Source organism: Rhodamnia argentea, chromosome 1, assembly GCF_020921035.1.
Source record: "Rhodamnia argentea isolate NSW1041297 chromosome 1, ASM2092103v1, whole genome shotgun sequence".
NCBI classification, from domain to species: Eukaryota; Viridiplantae; Streptophyta; class Magnoliopsida; order Myrtales; family Myrtaceae; genus Rhodamnia; species Rhodamnia argentea.
The window spans coordinates 28,279,886-28,300,370 of NC_063150.1; the positions used below are offsets into that span (position 1 = coordinate 28,279,886).

Below are 20,485 nucleotides of genomic sequence, written 5' to 3' on the forward strand. Positions count from 1 at the left end.
CCACCGGTCCTTAACCATAAAAAAAAAACAATTCACTTCAGTGTTGGTTGTGCCACCTAAGACGACTAACGTACATGTTATCAATTTCCAACCAAAATTAGCCAAATGAACGAAATGGACAAATTGTCAAAAGGTTTAGACTAAATTGATCAAATTGAAAGGTTTATAACTAAAATGGCACAAATACAATAAATTTAGGATTTTTTTGGTAATTTTTACTACAAAATAAAGTTTTAAATTCTTGGTAAATTTTTATATAACCATATGTTGCTGATAACAAATAGTCAAAGTGTCTTCTTTGTAAAATATTGCCAATCTATCTAATAAACACGTTTATTTTTTATTTTTTACCCATTTTATATTTTTCGTACCTCTACATTGCTGGCGACAATTGTTCCCAACATTCTTTAAATTTTCCGCCCTTCACATTTTTGGTCCAAAAATCAAGAAAGGACCCTTCAACCATTATCTATCAGACTAGTTTGTTCAACTCGAAAGGTGTTTCACCCTTTTTGTTGGAACACGTTGCAATCACAACCTAAATGCCCCGTTTGTCTTAGAGAAATCCTATGTAAAATCATGATTAAGGATGCGTGGGGAAAAACTTCATGAAAAGGGAAAATGCTTTTTGGAAAATCATTTTCTAAGAAAATGGTTAATTTTCCCATGATCACAAACATTTTTTGGTGTTTGGATCTCATTTAGAAAATGATTTCAATCTCACGACTTTGTCTCATGCTAAAAAATATCAAATTTTAATTTTTTTTATCTATTCTGTCTTGTTTCTTCTTTTTTCCTCCTCCGCTGGCCACGAGGCTTGCCGATTACTAGCGAGCCTCAAGCTCGCCGGCCCATGTCTATAGCTGGTTGCTGGTAGATGCCAAGGCCTCGCTACCTGCAGAGGAAGAAGAAAAAGAAAAGAAGAAAAAATATTAAAACAAAAAATCACGGACAGAAAAAAAAAAATACAATCATTTTGATACCTCTCTTTCAAGAGGATTGCTGCATGTCAAGCCAAAAATTTAAAGAATAAAAATATAAATGTAAAATTTAAAATTCAAAAATGTATAAAATATTGAAAAATTCACAATGAGCATTTCCAGGAAGTGTTTTTACATTTTTAGATCTAGGAATTCACTTTCCGAACTTTATGCATCAATTTTCCATTGACCGGAAACTGTTTTCTGTTGACTAAGTTATTTTCGGGGAATTAAACGAGTGACGGTCCGGAAAATCAATTCCCAAAAAATACTTCCACCGAAACAGATGCACCCTAAGTAGTTTATTAAAAGCTTTCTCGCTAGAGATAAAAGGGTGTTTAGTGATAAAGAGGCACAATAGAATCATTAACACACTCGATCTCTTAAGAAATGTATTTATGGCTTCTCTTCGAATTAATCCAGGACTTAAATGCACCAGAATGGTTGGGCCCACAATTTGGCATCTAAACCAAGATGTAATAACCAGACATAGCCATGTGGCCTTTACATATATGAATTGTCTTTTACGTTAGTCGTAGCTAGAGACTTCTTGAAAATTATAAGTGGAAATTTAAGATAACTGAAGCAACTCAGGTTTTTTTTTTTTTTTTTTTTGGGTCGAAAGCAACTCAGGTTTAAGCCGAGCAATATTTAACCTTGGTTATGAAAAAGGGGCTATCACCTTTTCGGGGAATGGATTGCTCATTCGTCGTTCAAGTCGTTCAAGTTTTATTGCCTCCAAACCCTTTCGAAACATAGAAATTCACGAAAAAACCACACAAAAGCTCAAATTGAGCAAGAAAAAGGAAAAACCAATAAAATACAATTTTCCGCCACTTTAACTCATATCGCTCTCGACAAAATACAAAAAAACTCATGTCGTTCTTTTTCGAAATGCCATTTAAGCGCAAATATCAGGATTTGTCAGGAGATACTCCTTGAAGGACTTTAATAGTCCCATAGCTATGTCCTTGCCCGGCTTCATATCAACTTCCTTGAGCTCAGCCCTGTTGGAGAAACGTCTTGTAATAATTTTGATAATTTCCGAACTATCCTTGGTATAGAATTTACTTTGTTGAGTGCAGATGATTGTGATAATGTTTAAGGACTACGTCATATCCATGGTGTGATTCATCGGGTGAAGGCCGCGAAATGTCCAGATACATTTTTGTAAACAGCCCCGGCGGACTTAAAGATCTATTGATGAGAATGTTTATGTCAAAGCTGTAAAGATCACATTGTTGGCGACGTTCAATCAACGACCTTTTGAATATATTCATTGAAGATAAAGATTGTAGCCATTGTTGGGTGGATATGCGCAACTGAAGATCAGGAAGATTCACGGGGAACAGAAAACAAGCGCTTGTCAAAATTGGCAAAGCGTTCAGCATGAAACAACAGTTACAGAACCTATTTTTGTATAGCCGACACATGTTCAAAGAAAGGAGCTGTATGGGCGGTTCCATTCCTGGACAGGAGCACCAATGGACTTCTAAAGGCTACTTGCTTCTCTAGGACACCTCCAAGTGGAAGATTGAAAATGTCCATACGAGAGAGAATCTCGAAGGCCAAATGCTAGAGACGCATCACACTTAATCCAAATATTTGCTCTAAGATGCTTGTCTTATTGATAATTTTATAATCTCTAAAGTTCTTTACTATGATAGTCTTGTCACTTCAATGGATTTTGAAAAGAGCATTCAGGCACAAACATCGGGGTTCACCACGAGGTACTCTTCAACTGTCTTGGACAATCCCATAGCCCAGTCTTTGCCTTGCTTGATGTCGGCTGCGTTTGGAAACACTTTTGGGAAAAGTCTTTGGGAAAATGCAAATGCTTTTGGGCTAAAAGGATTTGGTGAAATGCAAATACTGTTTGATAAACTGAAATTGAAAAGTTCATTGAAATATAACTTTGGGAAAATGATGTTTGATAAACTTACATTTAGAAAGTCCTTTAGTGTGCTCATTTATTTTTTTAACTTTAATTCGTTTAAAATTAGGAAAAAAATAATGATAGCAATTTTTATATTTTCATGTTGAGAGTAACTTAAAAGGCACATGTTAACAAATTTATAAGTTACAAAAGTCAAAATATGATTACCTACGTGCAATAATATCAAAACATCATCATAATGAATATGATCAAATAAGTTCTCCTTAATATTACAAACTTCCTCAACTATTAATTCAACCCATAAATCATGGTCAAATTGAATATCCATACTTTCGACAAAAAAAAAAAAAGAATATCCGTAGTAAAGTGTGATTTCTTATCATCAGATTTGCCTCCTCACACTCAACTCCTTTCCGCACCGTTGACACCCGATTTTTAATCATATTTTCTTTAGAAAAATTTTCAAAAATCCATAAAAATTCATAAAATTGAAAAATCAATTTTGGAAGCCTTGACCAAGCTTAAGGATCCATTTTTGAACAAAAAATAATTTTCGGTATTTTTCACAATTTTTGATATTTTTGGTATATTAGAAAAAATACCCAAAATTCACAAAAAATAGTATTTTCGGCCTAAAAAATATAGGAAAATATCCAATATTTTTCCTTTAATTCCCTCTTCATTTTGGCCATTTAAAAATCGAAAAATTCAACTTGGGGTCACATGAGTCTTTGCAAATGTGGACCTAAATTGAGCCAAAAAATCATTTGAGGTCTTTCTATTGCTTTTCTTACTTTGAGTCAGTTATGACATTTGATTCCTACACCTTTAATTGCATTTTAGTCTAATCAATTTCAATTTTTGAGCAGATTGCAAATTGTGCTTCTTTGCTTTTCCGATTTAGTCGTCGATTTTCAATTAGGGTCAAATTGGTCGTTTTAAAGGCGAACCCATGCAGAAATGAATGTTGACCCACCAGTTTTTCAGTGTTCTAAACACATTGGTAAGGTCAGATTGACACGTATCGATCGTTAAGAACCCTAATTGAACACATTTTGCATTCGGGCTAAACTTGAGATTTGGGGTTTTTACATGAATCTAAACCAATTTGACTCTAATGTATCATTCTTAGATGAAACACATGCTTTAGAATTCAATTTTAGTGTTAATTTTGCGGAAACTTGCCAAGAAATGGCCCGATTAGACGATTTTATGCAGCATGGGTCAACTGGGTCAGAGAGATCCGACCCAGTCAACCCGTTGACCTGGCTTCACCAAAGACCAATTCTGGTCTTCGTTTTCTCCTGCTCCTTATGTGCAGAATCACGAGCAAAAAGGGAAAAATACAAATCAAAGTCCCCGAATGCGCAACCCAGACTTCGATCCAAAGATTGTCCCTTTACCCATTCTTTTCCGGCACCGACTCACCATGGAGTATGCTTGGAGCACGTGCGGTATGGGCTGGCGCGTCAAAAAAAAAAAAAAAACCTTGGGGCGCCATAACAGAATTTGAGGGGGAGGTCTTCGTTCAGTAACAATGGACTGAGGAACGAAGAACAAAAAAAAAAGCAGAGAGAGGACAAAAGGGAAATGCTCGCACACGGGGTATGGAGTTAGCATAACAGCACAAATAAAAAAAGAAAGGAGGGGAGACGAACAGGGAGGAGAGATTAGAGAGAGAAAAAGAAAGGGGGCGACGAAAAGAGGAACGAGAGAGGAGAGAGAGAAGAACTAGAGAGAGAGAGGGAGCCCGCCATTGTTGCAGAGGGAGAGCTTGAGAGTTTGCATCCCGGTTCTTGGCCGTTTCAGGTATCGCCGAGCACCGCGACTCACCTTATTCGATTCATCTCAGTCCGGCAAAAGACGCAGGGCACATTCTCCTTCGCCGACGACCAAGAAAGCTTCCTGCTTTGCTCATGGCGTCCTTGAACTGACGCGAGTCACAAGTAAGTTCCTTTGTCTTTCTCTAGTACTGTGCTGTTTAATAGTTCAGATCAGCTTCGGATGTGGATACTGTTCCTTCGTCGTTGGAGTAGCAGTCGGCTAACGCTCGGATAGCTCTGTTTTGAGTGGTTTTTGTTGCCAAAATTAGTATATGTCGATGCGGCGTAGCTTACGAGTTAGTAGACGTAGAAATCATGAAGTTTTGTATAGGTTTTGACGCCGGAATATGACTTCCGGCGAGGTGCCGGCGAGATTTGCCGGCACCGATAGTCTTCCCCGACGAGGGCGTTGACCGGTCAACTCGGGTTGACCCGGTCAATGCAGACGTGGCGCTGACGTGGTGGACACGTGGCAGCCACGTCAGCAATTCGGTTATAACAGAAAATAAAAAATAACAAACTTGATCCGACGGTTAGCGCGGTGCCACGTGTCATGATCTGGGATTTTTAGAAAATAAAAAAATGATTTTTCAAAATATTCTGATTTTTCAAAAATAAAAAAAATATATTTTGTGATCGCGTGGCCCAGGTTTGGCCACGTGTCACAATTCTGATCGTTGGATCATTCTTAAAAAAAAAAATAAAGGAAAAATCATTTTTTGGAATAAAAAATACTTTTGATCGGACGGTCGTGGACTAGCCACGTCGTCCGATCCTGACCGTAGATCTGATCTAAGGATCAAACGGCCGTGGATTAGCCACGTCTTCAGATCTTGACCGTAGATCTGATCAAGTGATCAGAGGGTTGTGGATTAGCCACGTGGCCCATCTCTGACCCTAGATTTGACTCCAGATCGGAGCGTCCAGAGTGTGCCACGTGGCGCAATCTGAGACACACATCAATTTTTGGGCGGGATTTCTTTTAAATAGAATAAAAAAATACGAATTTTTTGAAAATTCAAATGGAAATGTTGATGCGACGTCGTTTCGATGCCGCGCGGGTCCGAGCGTGGGTTTGGACCGGGTTGACTGGTCCGTTGACCGGGTTGACCCGGTCCGATTAATAATAAATAAAAAAAATAAAAAAAATTTGAAAAATCATAGAAAAATCCAAAAAAATTAGGAAAAATTGTAGAAAATTCCCAAAAAATTCCAGAAATTCTCAAAAATTGAGGAATGGCCACAATCAACTGGCCAATCCTATTTTTGAGATTTCTTTTCCCGATCTTTCCAAAATGACATTTTTACCCTTTATGGGTAATTTGTTTCTAGAAAATTTCTGAAATTTGCAAAAATTGCCAGAATTATGAGATGAGTCAGTTAGGTGGCTACTCATTCTGTTTGGAAATTTCATATTTCATTCCTTTGAGAAAATGACGATTTTACCCCTCAAGGGGAAAATTGTCCCCAAAAATTTCATAAAAAAAATTCAGAAAATTCCAAAAAAATGTCGGAAATTAGGAAAATGGGTCAGTTTAGGTGGCCAATCCTATTTCCAACATTTCTCACTCCGAATCTCTTCCGAAATGACGGTTTTACCCTTTTTGGCAAATCGTCCTCAAATTTTCTCAAAATTACGATTTTGCCCCTCATGGGCGAATCACTTCCAAATCACTCCCGATCTCTTCTTATGCTTTGAATGTCTCTTCCCTAAGCTGATAGAGCTATACTAGGAATGCCATGCCGATTTGATGTGATTTATCCGCACGTTATGGATTCCTTGATTTGCGCATTTACTTTGATTGATTGTGATTGCTAGGATAGTCATTCCCATCCGCATGAACTCCTAGATTTAGGATTCGTACCCCACTCATATGCATGAAATCCGAGGTTAGAAAATTCAATCAACTTAGGTACCGAAAGGGCGTCAACTCTGATAGTTGGCGTAACTAAGTCCCCGATCCCATTTCTCCGGTTCTCGCATAATCGAATAGAAGCTCCCAACTATTCGATAGGGTTTCCAATCGTACCTTCCACGAAACGATTGGTGGCGACTCCGAGGCATGCACACGTTGCACATGTCACTAGACCACACCGAAAGGTCGATCCGATTTTTATCCTCCGTTGCGATTTGGGTAATGAGCCTTGGGAGAGGCCCGCGTCCGAAGGTCCACAAGCAACTGGACCCGAAGGGGCAACCCATTAGCCCACGATCTCCCGCCGACGAGATCGAGGGTCGCGACACGCACAAAGAAATTTAGGAACAAAAACAAGAACTTGATAAAAAAAAGTATGGCTCCATTAAGATTACATTCATTGACGGATGAAATTGACTCCCAACATATCAACAAATAAACTTTCCCCCCGGATACCAGAGGACACCACCATGTCTATAGAAAAAAGATCAAAACTTTCACATCTTCAAAGGAAACATCCTCCATCTCCCTGTCTCCATCGCAAGAACCCACCATTAGAGGGTAAAGCAGCACGTTTCTTCATCCCTCTAGACAATTCGGAGGGTAATCGATCCTCGGCTCCCTGAAATACACCATTTTATAACACTAATAAGTTAACTCTTTCATTCTTCTCCACTTCACGTCAAGCGCAAGTTAGTTGTTAGCCATCAAAACAGATCGCAACCTTAAATAGTAAATTTCTGCTGAACTTATTCCATTAGCCTCTTATTACACTTGTGAACTTATGCGGTAGCATCAACACAATTCCAAAATATGGTAAATCAAATATGACACAGGGTGGCAACGCAAGAAGAGATTTATCCCGACTTTGAGGTCACATATCGGGAAAACCGATGATTTACTCTTAATCACACCGAATTTCTGATGTCTTTTAGTTTCGTACCATTGCTTATTGATGGAAAAAGGCAACGAAGAGCAAATTTGGCCAAACAGGAAACAGTTGATATCATAAGCCAATCACTCGCGCAGATATCTCAAGCTATCCTCAAACATATGCCCCTAGCAACTGGGAATTGTTACCAACATATCCTCACCAAACGGAATGGTTAAAGTTGGTGTATTCCTTTTAGCTGCAAAGTTACTGTTGATAAAATCATACATCCCCCGCTTGCCTAACATCTGTTGTGAAAACTCGGAATAGAGATCGGAAGTCCTGAACCACTAAAAAGAGGCGTAACACATCCCATTTCCACGAAAGTGTGATACGGGAAGGCGTGGACTCTAAGCCTCTTGTATCAAGTAACTTCTAGGAACCAAGGCACATTTCTTCATCTCAAAGAAAAAAACCTGTACTTCCATTGGGCGGAGGCAACTTCGCATTGTCTTCATGCGAAGACCGGGGAAGCAAGATACTAGGAAACCTCTTCTTACGCTAAAATAGAACCTCCTACTCACTTTTCAAGTTATTCCCCAAATTGTACATGCTACTCTCATTTCATATGAATGAACATCATTAGCTAATGTGCCCATGTATAGAACCTTTCATGAAGACTCTTTCATGCTTAGTCAAAATATGGAGATTCCTTCCACAAAGTCACAAACCATCCACCGAGCTCTAGAGAAGATTGGATTAAATACATCAGCCATGTCTTAGTTCATTGAAATAACCTTCTGATATACTCTACTAAATGAGCCTCCGGAAGATTCTACAATTAAACTAAGCAATAGCTTCTCTAGACCCATCTACAGCATCTCAAAAAACCGAACCAGCATCCAGCAACACAAGAAATGAACCAAGATTAACATAGTACTGAAATATTTGAACATAGACATAACTAATAGCCAAACCAGCATGTCCAAATAACATCAATATCATGATTCAAACAGAAAAATAAACTTCAGCTATCAAGGTTTTGACCAATTTTCCTTTACTTGTGTCGTGCACCGGCCATACACCCACAAAACACATCCCTTGCTTGTCACCGCAACACGAATCCAAAGCACTCATCCTCGGAATAGAAAACCCAACACGCCGAGGAGAATCACTGGACAAACTAAGAGGTAGCAACAGAGAACTCGACATGGAAATCATGGTTCTCGAGCTAATTCGGGATTCGAGAAAAAGGGATAAAATTGGAATTTTGAAGACGCCCCGGAATATGGTTATTGTGGAGAGTCAAGACCCAGCAAAGAATTCACATTTAAGGTGAAATCAGGAAAATTTTGATTCGTCAAAATCAACCAAGGAATGTGGGAAATGAGAGGAAGAAGAAGGAAAAAGAAAAACCCGCACCCGGAAGAGAAAAGGGCATAAAACAAGCAGAGCAACCGTTCGATTAAAGAGAGAAGGAAAGGCGAAGCATGAAACTAATAACCGGGAGGAGTTTGGATCTACCGCTTGGCTTGCCGGACATCGGAGTCGAGAGAGGCACGCCCGAGGTCGGGCGGCCTCACCGTCGCTCGCTTGAGGTAGCGCGAACTCGGCTTCGCCTCGCCCGAGGTTGGGTCGACAGATTGAGGAGAGTTCGTCGTGGCTGGTCGCGAGGGAGCTCCAGATTAAATTCGAGAGAGAGAGCAAGGGCTAAACTTGGAATTAGAGTAAAAATACGAGGTTACTAAAGGCAAACTAAAAATAAGTACTGTTCATTCTCGGTAGCATGCTGAGAATGCTAAAAGCCAAGGCTGCCTCAAGGCTGCCTTGGGCTTTCAGCCTTTAAAAGGCTGGCTTTTAGCTAAAGAGGCTTAGAAAAAAATTCCCAAACACCTAGACTTTGGGCTAAGGGACTTTGGACACCCAAAGTCCCTTGCAAAAGCCCTTCCCAAACACACCCGTCATCTTCCCCGAGCTTTGCACCTTCTTTAACATGATAGTCGCGAGTCATCTTGCAAACGCATCCACCATTAGCTGATGTGAACTTCACCACATAGACAATGCAGTCAATTTGTCAAACTTGATATCACTTTCAATCAAAGTATATTTGCAGTATAAGTTCTCAACATCAAGAGCACCAATCTTGTGCTTTGTGTACTTGATGTGAGCACCTGTTACGTGAATTCCCAAGAGTAAAAAGATTAATTTTGAGGATTACATTCAATAATAAACTTCACGCAGTAGAGAAACATCTATGATAGACTTACTTTTGCCAAAGTTAGTTTGCTTGATGATGCCAACTCCGCCATCTCCCTCGACGAACTTGACCCTCTTAATGCCCTTAGGGACAATCTTGGGAAGGATGTTGTGTGAGTCAAGGACCAAAGCCTTGAACATCCTCGATGGAGCGACGACAGATGTGAACTCTTGAGAGTAAGGGACAACACCCATGTTTGTCATGTGAGAAGCAAAGAGAAATGAACTCAAGTAAGAAAGGGAAGGATTTGGTGTTATTGCTATTGAAGAAGGCTTGAACTGATGAAGATAGTGAAGAGAATAACATGATATTTATGGGCAAGTTGATGGTTCAGCAGTCCTCCATCATTTAAAGCCCTCCGAATTGGACCATTCGACCATGCTGTAAGCGTTTCTTCTTTTCTTATTGGGCGGAGCCACCGGTCGTCTAGAAGATGAAGAAGGAAGACTTCATTTTCCAAGGACGATATATTATAAGTTATTATGTTATGTAGGAATCTCAATCATCCTAAGTCCTTATTCTCAAGAAATAAGTCTTATGATTATATATGATATTGAGGACAACCAACACTGTACTATTGTAGTACATGAAGTCTGTATATAAAAAATTGGCCAACGATTAAACTTCTATAGAATTTCTAGATGATGAACAAACAAATTGGTCAACTTTCCATAAACAACACGTGCGATTATTAAGATTTAATCAGTAATGCTTAAGCTTTTAAACTTTGAATGAAAAACACTAATATTATTAGGATTAATATGACGAAAAAGCCTAATATGGTACACTTAGGATAAATTTACCCCAAATTAATCTTTTGACAGCTAAAAACCCCAAACTAATACACGAGTGATAAATTTACTCTCTGCTAGTTTCCGTTAAATTTTATCATCAAGTTGCTAGTTGAATGACACGTGATAGTTAATGGGTGTACCAGTTTGGGATTTTTGCCCTTCGTTTGTCACAAGCGTACTAGTTTGGAGTTTTTGAGGAATTAACCCAATATAATAAAAGCTAATAGAGGGTAAATTTATCACATGTGTACGGGGTTGAAATTTTTTATTGTCAAGAAATTAGTTTTGGGATAAATTTGTTACAGACGTACTAGTTTGGAGTTTTTCATGATATTATCCCATATTATATGCGGGTTTTACAAGTACTATATATTAATTTTTTAACAACATGAGTTCAATGTCTACGACAATTTGTGGATTTTTCTTTTTCTGGTTATCACCAAAAATGGTCTCAGGCGCTAGCAAAAGTCATCGGTGAAGCTAGAAAAATAGTCGGTTGAAGTTTATGGGTAATGTAGCGATTTGGCGCCGTTGACAAATGTTAACTTATACAAGTTACAAACTCGGAATGATTCTATTGAAGCTCCTCCTACATAACTCAAAGAGTAATTTCCTTACTTGTCCAAGATTTTAATCGTTGGTGTCAATTAGGTAGTATGTGGATGGCTTGAGGTTTATCCCAAGGGCTAAAATATTTGCCAGTATATGTTTCGTTTAAATATTCATCAAATGGAATCCAGCCATCTTTTGGCTAATCTAGCCTCCTCCGTCCCTCAAGATCAAGCTTGGCTGTGGAAGAGTTGCGGGGCATAAATCTAAGAATTTGAAGAGCTTGTTATAAGTATATTGTACTAGAGCCTTTCGTCAGCAAGTTGTTTCTTGTTTTCTTTTCAAAACTCAATCTTTTCAGCTTGCTCCTACAGAACCAAGAGTCGAACTAAGTCTCATAAATTAGATCCGGTAGAATTATTTATTGAAATGCCTTATCTAATGGAAGATATCATCGAAAACTTACAATGGCTTGCCAAAAAAAGGGTGAATCGATCATCATCATGATAGTACAGAAAATGGGTTTGTCAGACCGGGCCTCTGTTATATTAATTGTACTTAATTGTCGTTAGCAGATTTCGTTATTGAGTTAGCCATACAATTCATATGTTTCTAGAGCAGATCAAGCATCAAAAGAAGTACTCATGTAATTATGGCCTGGCCTCCTTATATACCACTCAATAGTAGTCTCCTCGAGCCCATACTAGTCTATCCTTAAGCCACCCATATATTAGAGGGCTCCTCATCGGATACAATCCATAACCGACACAATCCGGTGTACGTATGTCAAGCCCCTCACTGGTGGGGCATGGCACCAGTGAGCGCGACAGCTTTTAACAATCCAATTGCAAGGCTAATAAGGGCGGATTTAGTGACCCACATTACACGCATTATATTACTCCAGCTCATTATGGTTCCAAAGGTCCTCCTCGAAAGGCAATATAGCTCAAGAACCGGACAAGGAACGAGGAATTCTAGTTGCAAAGGGTGCTTCGTTCTAGTATTTCATTTTTAAATGCGCCTCATTAACGAATATTTCCGGTACCGATTAAGTATATTTAATATGTAATAATTCAATTTTCATGCTGGGCGACCAGGCTTGAAACAACTGTACTATTAGGGCTGTTCGGTTTGTCAGGATTCAAGGTACATGAAGGATAACTTAGGAGGTGTTAAGATGACTTTTCTTTTAGGACCAAAAGATCATTAAGGATAACTTAGGCAACTAATGAATAAGTAGAATATATTTGCGTACAAGTTCAACACGATGAATGATAATCACAAACGGAGATCTGCTTGAGGGACATGACCGAATGCAAAGCCAGCAAATCCAAACCCATTCCTCACACAAAAGCTCCAAGCTAGAGCCAAAAAGAAACAAAATAAATAAAAAATAAAAAAGCACTCAAGTTCCAATAATTATCCACCACAAGGGATTTTGAAAAGAGAACTTAAGCACAAGCACCGGGATTTGCCAAGAGGTACTCTTCAATTGTCTTGAACAAGCCCACAGCTCTATCTTTGCCCTGCTTGATGTCATCTTCCTTGAGCTCTGCACCTTCCTTAGCATGATAATGGCTGATCATCTTACAGACACATCCTTCGTCAGCTGATGCAACGAACTTCACCTTTTAGACGATGAAGTCAATTTTGTTGAACTGAACATCACTTTCAATCAAAGTATATTTGTAGTAAAAGTTCTCAACATCAAGAGCGTCGATGTTGTGCTTCGTGTACTTGATGTGAGCACCTGTCACATGAATTCATGTAAGTAAAAAGATTAATTTCGAGTTATGTTGTCTATAAAGGAACTCGACATTCCAGATAAACATCTATTATCCTACTTACTTTTGCCGAAGTTGGTCTACTTAATGCTACCAACTCCACCATCTCCCTTGGTGAACTCAACGCTCTTGATGCCCCCGGGGACAATCTTGGGAATGACGTTATGCGAGTCAAGGACCAAATCCTTGAGCATCCTCAATGGAGCAACGGTAGACGTGAACTCCTGAGAATAGGTAACGACACCCATGTTTTCCTTGTAAGAAGCAAAGAGAAATGATCTCAAGTAGGAAATGGAAGGATTTGATGTGATTGCGATTGAAGAAGGCTTGAGCTGATGAAATTATAGGCAAGTTAGTTGTTTAGCAGTCCATATAAGCATTCAAAATTCAAAGTACTCCGAACTGGACCAATCAGCCTTGCTTTTACAAGGGGCAGAGCCACCCGGAGTTTAGAAAATTATGGAAAAGGACAAGTTCATTACAGATCAAACATGAAGGACTATGTTCTTTGTTCACGTCGGGTTCACCTGTACGGCGGGCGCAGAACAATTTAAATTGGTGATATCAATAGGGATATAAACTTCCCAGGTGTGTAGAATTTCATTGAAATTATCTATCATGCCCACAATGTATTCTTATATACATTAGTTGCTCCATTATATAAATGTTCGAATTCATTATTTTTTAAGATTCTCCAGACATTTAATCATGCTTAACTACTCCATTCTCAAGTCACTATCCGTAATATCTGAATATATCGATAAAAGATTTAATAGCTTTGATTTTGTCTGCCCAGTATTGCATTAAAAGAAGAATTTAGACTTCGACCTCCGGTTGTGTTGATTTTTCATTACTAATGAAATTCCACAAAAGAGTCCGAAGTCTAATTCTAATTCTAATCTCTAAAAAGGAGTTCATTACTAATGAATTTCCACAAAAGAGGAAAAACATGTATATGAATTAATCTTTAAGCACGAATCTAATATCAATGCAATGAGATTTTTATCTTTTCAGCTTAATTTTTTTTTCTTCATTGTTTGCGGAGATTTTTTTTTTGAATTTTTTGAACGAATCCAAATTCCAGATAGTTTTTGCGCAACCACCTAATCTTTTCGTTGCCAAGAATCTCGTTGTGGCAGGCCCGTTGGACTCGCACTTCTTCATCTTTTTGTTTGAAATAGTACTCATCGCTATCAGATTTTCCAATCTCAACCTCTCACCATATCACTGATTTCGCTCCATATATATCCAATCACGCTTCCAAACGTGCGTTCTAATAGATGTATCTGTGACGTACATCTAGGTAAGGCACCTTGATGTCGCCAAGCCAAAGCTTGGCTTGCCTTCCTTCTTAGAGTTCTAGGTCCTGGCGAGATGCCATTCCCATCAACCAAGGTTGTCCCCGCATGACGAGCCACCGGGGGGATTCCGGCATGGCGAGGATCGCCATGGCGAGGATGCCGACGCCGACATTGATGAACACAATTTTTCAAGGCTTGTTCACTGTCCTCCCTGAGGTAATTAATCATGTTCTTTTCTCTTTGTTTTTTTTTTTGTATCATCTTTCCCAATTTTTTTACATATGTTTTGGTGGTTCAGGGGTTCCTCAATGTCGGCATCCTTATCAGCTGAAGGGTGGCCTCTCCTGGTATGTGAGGGAGCTTGCCATCGCGCTCCTCGCAATGCCGGAATTCTCCAGTGGCTCATTGTGCAGGGATGCTGGGCTGATCCGAGTGGCATCCTCGTCAGGACAATAAGGAAGGCGAGCTCCTACTTGGCAACATCAAAGAGGCTTGTTCAAAGGAGGACGACCTAGACATCAAGGTCCTTCAACTGGCTCAGCAGGTCGGCGTTCGCACTTCTGCCTCCGCTCGCTTGCCTTGGTCCTGATCCAGAGAGAGGCCAGGCATGGGACACTTCATGGCCCCTATGTGTCTCGAAATTTGAAATGTTCAAGCATCATTATTTGTGTAGAAAAGTTTAGGCTGACTTTTTTTTTCTAATGGGCAAATGGAAATTTGGCTAATAATGTACGAATGGAATAAATTCGTTTACGAATTCGACTCAACCAATGATAATCGCAAATGGAGATCTACTTGAGGGGAAAATTGAAGGCAATGCCTCAATCATTGAATTGCTTATTGCTCTATCAAATTTAATTCAAAGTTCGAAGCACTCCGAATTGGACCGGACCGAACTACTTTCAAGCCTTTCATGTTCTCTTCTTGGGAGGAGCCACCGAGCCACCGATCATTCGGAATGTTAGGAGAAAGGGCAAGTCACAAACAAAAGCTCTCTTCGTCTGGCCATTAGGGACATTTTATTTTTAGGTCGAATTGGAATACTAATATTGGCGAAACCTTATTACATTTAAAAGAGGGTAAATATTTGAGTTCGAGCTCCGACCCCACCGGAACCAAAGCTTAAATTGGGCGAGTCTAGATAACTTAACCCCTTTTTCGGCTACAAGTTTGCTTGGATAAGATCTTTTTCTTAAAGGAAATTTAACCATTCATGTTATGAACAGATTTAGATACGAATTTTAAGCCTATAACAGACAACCATGACCACCATTGCGAAGTTAATGATTCAAAGTTCGTTCATTGTGCCATCAAGAACAATCGCCGAGCGATTTAATTTTTTCCGGTTTCCAAAGGGCAATTTGCTAGTTTGACTTTTCAATTGCCATGATAGGAACGTCATTGGATCGGAATGACCGTACACCAAACTTTTCTGCCATTTTTTTCTAGTCAGATTTTCTCTCTCTTCCTTTTGCAATTCATCTATAAGTCAAGTGCAAATTCACCTTCATGGCCACAAAGGGACATCTTTTCTTGGGCAAAATCCATGACTCATTGGATTGCTCATTGCTCCTTCAAGATTTATATTTATTTATCATTTATTAATTTTTTGCATGGCTTACGCACAACCATCAAATCCTTAATGACATAGGAATAACACCATAAAACCCTTTCCTCACCCAAAAGCTCCGAGGCAGAGCCAAACGGGAAACAGAAGATACAAGACACACTTTCCGCTCACTTTACTATATCACCGCTCAGAAAGGATATTGGGAAAAGAAGCATTTAGGCGCATACATCGGGGTTGGCCACGAGGTACTCCTTGACAGCCTTGTACAATCCCATAGCTTTGTCTTTACCCTTCTTGATCTCCTCCTCCCTGAGCTCACAACCTTCCCTCACATGGTACTCGCTGTTCATCTTGCAGACGCATCCGCTGCCAGCTGCGACAAATTTTACCTCTTCCACGACAAAGTCGATCTTGTCGAACTTGATGTCGCTTTCGATCATAGTATATTTGCAATAAAAGCTACCCGCATCAAGAGCCTCGACCTTGTGCTTTGTGTACTTGATGTGGGAGCCTGTTGTGCAAATTCATCAAAGCAAAGAAGTCAATTCTTAAATCGAAGGTCTTTATATAGATTCGACATGGTAGAAGTATGAGTGTGATCCGACTTACTTTCAGCAAAGTTGGTTTTCTTGATGCTACCAACTCCACCATCTCCCTCGATGAACTCGATGTTCTTGATGCCCTCGGGAACAACCCTGGGTAGGACATTGTGGGACTCGAGGACCAAAGCCTTGAACATCCTCGATGGGGCAATGCTGCTTGTGATCTCCAGCGAGTAGGTGATGACTCCCATGTTGGCCTGGCAAGAAACAAAGAGAACTGACCTCAAGAAGGGTGGTGGAAGGGTTTGGTTTGATTGGTAGAGGAGAAGGCTTGAGCTGATGAAGATGATGAGGAGAACTACTTGGTACTTATAGGCAAGTCCATTGCTTAAAACTCCATCCTCATTCAAAGTTCAAAGCACGCCGAATCGGACCGAGCCGAATTACTTTCAAGCCTTTCTCATTTTCTTGTTGGGAGGAGCCCCTGAACATCTGGAAGGTCAGGCAAAAGGACAAATCACGATGAAAGCTCCTTTTGTTTGGCCATTATTATACCAACCCAACGTGATGTATTGGAATTAATGAGAAATTACTTATTAATTCGCAAACATTTGGGCCCATTACGATAGTCTATACTTGGTACACCACATGTCTAGAAAAAGTAATTCAAATCAAATATTTTGATCATGATGTGAATTATCCATTTTCATAGGAACGAAAGCATAAAATAATTGAGTCTAAATAAGTTAATCCCTTTTTCAGCTTCAAATTTCCAGGACACAATCTTTTTTGAAAAGAAAGTTGAACTTTTATATCATGAATTGATTTAGACAAGAATTTTAGGCTCGACACCTTGACCACCATGACCACAGATGCTGAGGTATAATTCTATGTTTGTTCGTTGCGCTATCGAGGACAACCGCAGAAATAAGTTTAGGAGCCGATTCTCTTGGAGAAAGGACGGACTCATGTCTCCCATTGTCGTATCGAGGGCTGAAATTGATGGTGCATAAAAAGATAACAAATGAGTCATAGGTATTATTGCACGGTCGGCTAGCAGCTCAGTAGTCGAAGCTTGGTCAAAAAGAGAACATTGGAACTCGCCGATGGAAGCGTGAGCAGCAGCAATTCTTCCCGCATGCGATATGCTCAGTCCCTCGACATCCAGAAAGTAATTTTTTAAATGGATTGTAATGCCTTAATTGATGTCATCTAACAAAAGGGTCTGTATCCTTAGAGTATTCAACATTTGCTTATAGATTCTTACATCCTACTTCACCACAATCCGGGTTGGAAAGAGGCTTGGATCCGTAAACCACATAATGGAGCTAATCATGCTGTTGCAAATGGGCTATTGATTAAATAGGAAGAGCATCTTCTTTTCTTTTTCACAATCTTCTTTTCTTTACTTAAATTTTTAATGTAGGTTTTCTGCATCCTGTTTGTAATGCTTTGTTTGAAATGAAAAGTCATTTCTAGGGGAAAAAAAATGGACCCGATTTATTTGTCCTTTTATTTACGAAAATCAATTTTTCTGGTTTGACTTTTCAAATGCCACTGTAGTTAAGTCATCGAATCGAGTTGACCGTGCTCTAAACTTGGATTAACTCACAAACAAGTTTTACTTTTCATATGGCACTAAAGCTTCTGACCCCCCCACCCCCGCCAAAAAAAAAGGCACTAAAGCTAAGTGATCTAATGTACTCTAAACTTGGATTTACTTGCAAAGACAAATGTCTTTATTATGACCGTTCTTTTTCTTTCTTTCTTTTTTTAATTTTGTTCTACCTTTTATTTTTCCTTTTTGCTAATCAAATTTCCTCCATTTTATTTGGGAAACAGTCCTTGCTTTGCATGATTTTCAAAGAAGCACACTATAGCTTAATTAATCAACCTTAAGTTGCATAATTATGATGATGCAGTTAGTGGAAAATTGAACTTTTAGAGTTCAACTTGGATTAAAAAAAAAGGGTCTGAAGATATTCTCATTGTCACGTCCCGTAATCCTCCGTGAACGTACATCCACCTAAGCCGTAAAATACTAACCCAGGATACCACATTACGGCATACGATAAAATATGTAATGCACAGACAGAAGGTAACTAAAACCCCGACTAGAGAACAAGTGGACAAAAGAGTAGAACCAAATATTCACAGATATATACAATGTCGGTCAAGCGATAAACATCAGCGAGACCGGATGCAGCACCCACTAAAGAACAAAAGTAGGAACAAGAGACCTAGCCCCAAAAAGGAAACCATTGGGCCTCAAAAGATCTAACAAAGCGAACTAGAATATCTAAGCTAGGTAGAAGAACTCCCAATAACCCCGCCACTCTCGTCCTCAGCGGTCGTCGGTATATAATCTGGGTCTGTCTCTGCAATCTCCTCCTCTGTCTCACCGTCGGTGTCTTCCTCATCCTCCGAATCCGAGATCACCACAACATGTCGGTCGTCTACTGGGGTAGGGCTCCTCTCTGTTATGTTCCTAGATCCCGCTGCGGATATCTCTACGTCCGTCTGTATCTCGGGACGAGTCGGGTGGCACCACTCTGGAACAACCTCCACTGGAACGTCCTCGGGTCGGAGAGGACCCCGTAGGTCGCCATCTCCCAGGCGGAGGAACCAAGACTCAAATGGATGAGGCTGCATCTGTCCCGCTCCTAAATCTACCCAAACCTTGGTACACTTTCTAACATATACTACACCTTTACTTTTAGGAAACTCCTCAAAAGTTACCGTCTTCTCCTTTGGGTCGCCTAATCTGACTAGAACCATCTTCAAAGTCGGGGTTCTGAAAAGAGGGGGTCCCACAAAGGGGTGAGATTGATATCTCAGCGAGGAAATCCTAACCCTAACTAGAACACCAGTTCAAAGATAAAATAAAAGAAGGAAATGTAAAAGCATGGCATAGCAAAAAAAATTCAACTTTAGTAAGTTCACGCAATTCAGAGAACTCGGCATGAATGGCATTCAAATAGAGCAATTTATCGAAATAAAGACCTAAGTAGTCGCACTAGCATCACACGAATTTCAATAACAAAATCAAGTCGCCCGCGTAAGAACGCCTCAAGCATCATATCAATTTCACTCTCATTTGCCCGCGTAAACACGCCTCGGGCATTACATTTCAATTTCAATACCTTAGCCCGCGTAAAAACGCCTCAGACTTAATTCAAATTCAATATATTAGCCCGCGTCAAAACGCTTCAAGCTATATGATCTCAATGTCAATAAACTCGCCCGCGTAAACACGCCTCAGGCTTAATGATTCGTGGAACCTACGCATTCTACGCCTCGGGTCCCCTATGCCACCTCATTGGCCCAAACAATACATAACTAATCCAGTAATTCCAGTCACAAATCTCATCGCACGGTATTACATTCCAACAATTATTACATCCGTGAACATATATATGTTCTAGGAAGGGTAAGAATTACTCACAATTGTTGTTCCAAGTGCCCAAGCCAAATGGATTCCCTCTTCCTCTAACCGGCCAGCAACAACTCAAGTCGCGCCTATAGAAATCAATCCAAAACTTAATCAAATCGAACTCCATTTGCGCCCAATTTTTAACCACACCTTAATCACCATCTTAAGACATCCCACAATTAAATTCAAGACCAAAAGACTTCAGTTTGGCCTTTAAAAAATTCGGTCTCTCCTGTTCAGAAACAGGGCATTCCCAGTTTTGCATTAATCTGCCAATTTCAACCCATTTAACTATTCTAATCACTCAATCTTCACTAATTACATTTGACAAACCCTCATTCTACATGTTAATGAGGTCTACTAAAAATTTGGCAGCAATTCACTTCAATTTGGGACCTCCAACAGTTCAGCAATCAGTAAGCATCAACCGGTCAGAAAATTGCTGCAGCAATGAGCTCCAATTCAGCTCTATAACTCTAATTTTTCCCAACATAACATAGCAGTCCTAAATCATCCAGACCTAGTCCTACAAGTCCTTGAGATATAGCCGAAAATTTCATGCCAAACGGAGCTAAAATGAGGAAGTTATGCCACTTACCCTCAGCTGACTCAAAAACCGTCGACCGATTTTCTTTTGGCCGGCCAGAACTGTTCCGGTGACCAAATGGGGTGATTCCGGTTGGAGAAGGTCGGCAAAAGATTGAAATTTCAGGGGGTAGTTGGCTTGTGGCTAGTGGTTTTCCGGGGAGTGAGCAGCAACCGTTTGAA

At 39.8% G+C, this 20,485-nt stretch overlaps 1 protein-coding gene and 2 pseudogenes across 1 annotated transcript; all 3 read right to left on the reverse strand.

Annotated features, from left to right (window-relative positions):
• Nucleotides 1-2,680: 2,680 nt before the first annotated feature.
• On the reverse strand, nt 2,681-10,011 carry LOC115732062 (annotated as a pseudogene).
• Nucleotides 10,012-12,425: 2,414 nt separating this feature from the next.
• On the reverse strand, nt 12,426-13,119 carry LOC125313613 (annotated as a pseudogene).
• Nucleotides 13,120-15,768: 2,649 nt separating this feature from the next.
• Nucleotides 15,769-16,700, reverse strand: LOC115732584 (major strawberry allergen Fra a 1-3-like). Its single transcript, XM_030663261.2, has 2 exons — nt 16,352-16,700; nt 15,769-16,253 (listed from the first exon to the last, which is right to left on the reverse strand). The coding sequence occupies exons 1-2, from the start codon at nt 16,533-16,535 to the stop codon at nt 15,958-15,960; spliced, it is 480 nt and encodes a 159-aa protein (XP_030519121.2). The 5' UTR covers nt 16,536-16,700; the 3' UTR covers nt 15,769-15,957.
• Nucleotides 16,701-20,485: the final 3,785 nt, after the last annotated feature.

What these genes read in the sequence shown, in the direction of transcription:
- LOC115732584 (XM_030663261.2), bottom strand. Translation starts at nt 16,535, where the DNA reads ATGGGAGTCATCACCTACTCGCTGGAGATCACAAGCAGCATTGCCCCA. An exon ending in GAAAACCAACTTTGCTGAAA is followed by an intron (nt 16,254 to 16,351) that starts GTAAGTCGGATC and finishes TTTGCACAACAG; the next exon opens with GCTCCCACATCAAGTACACA.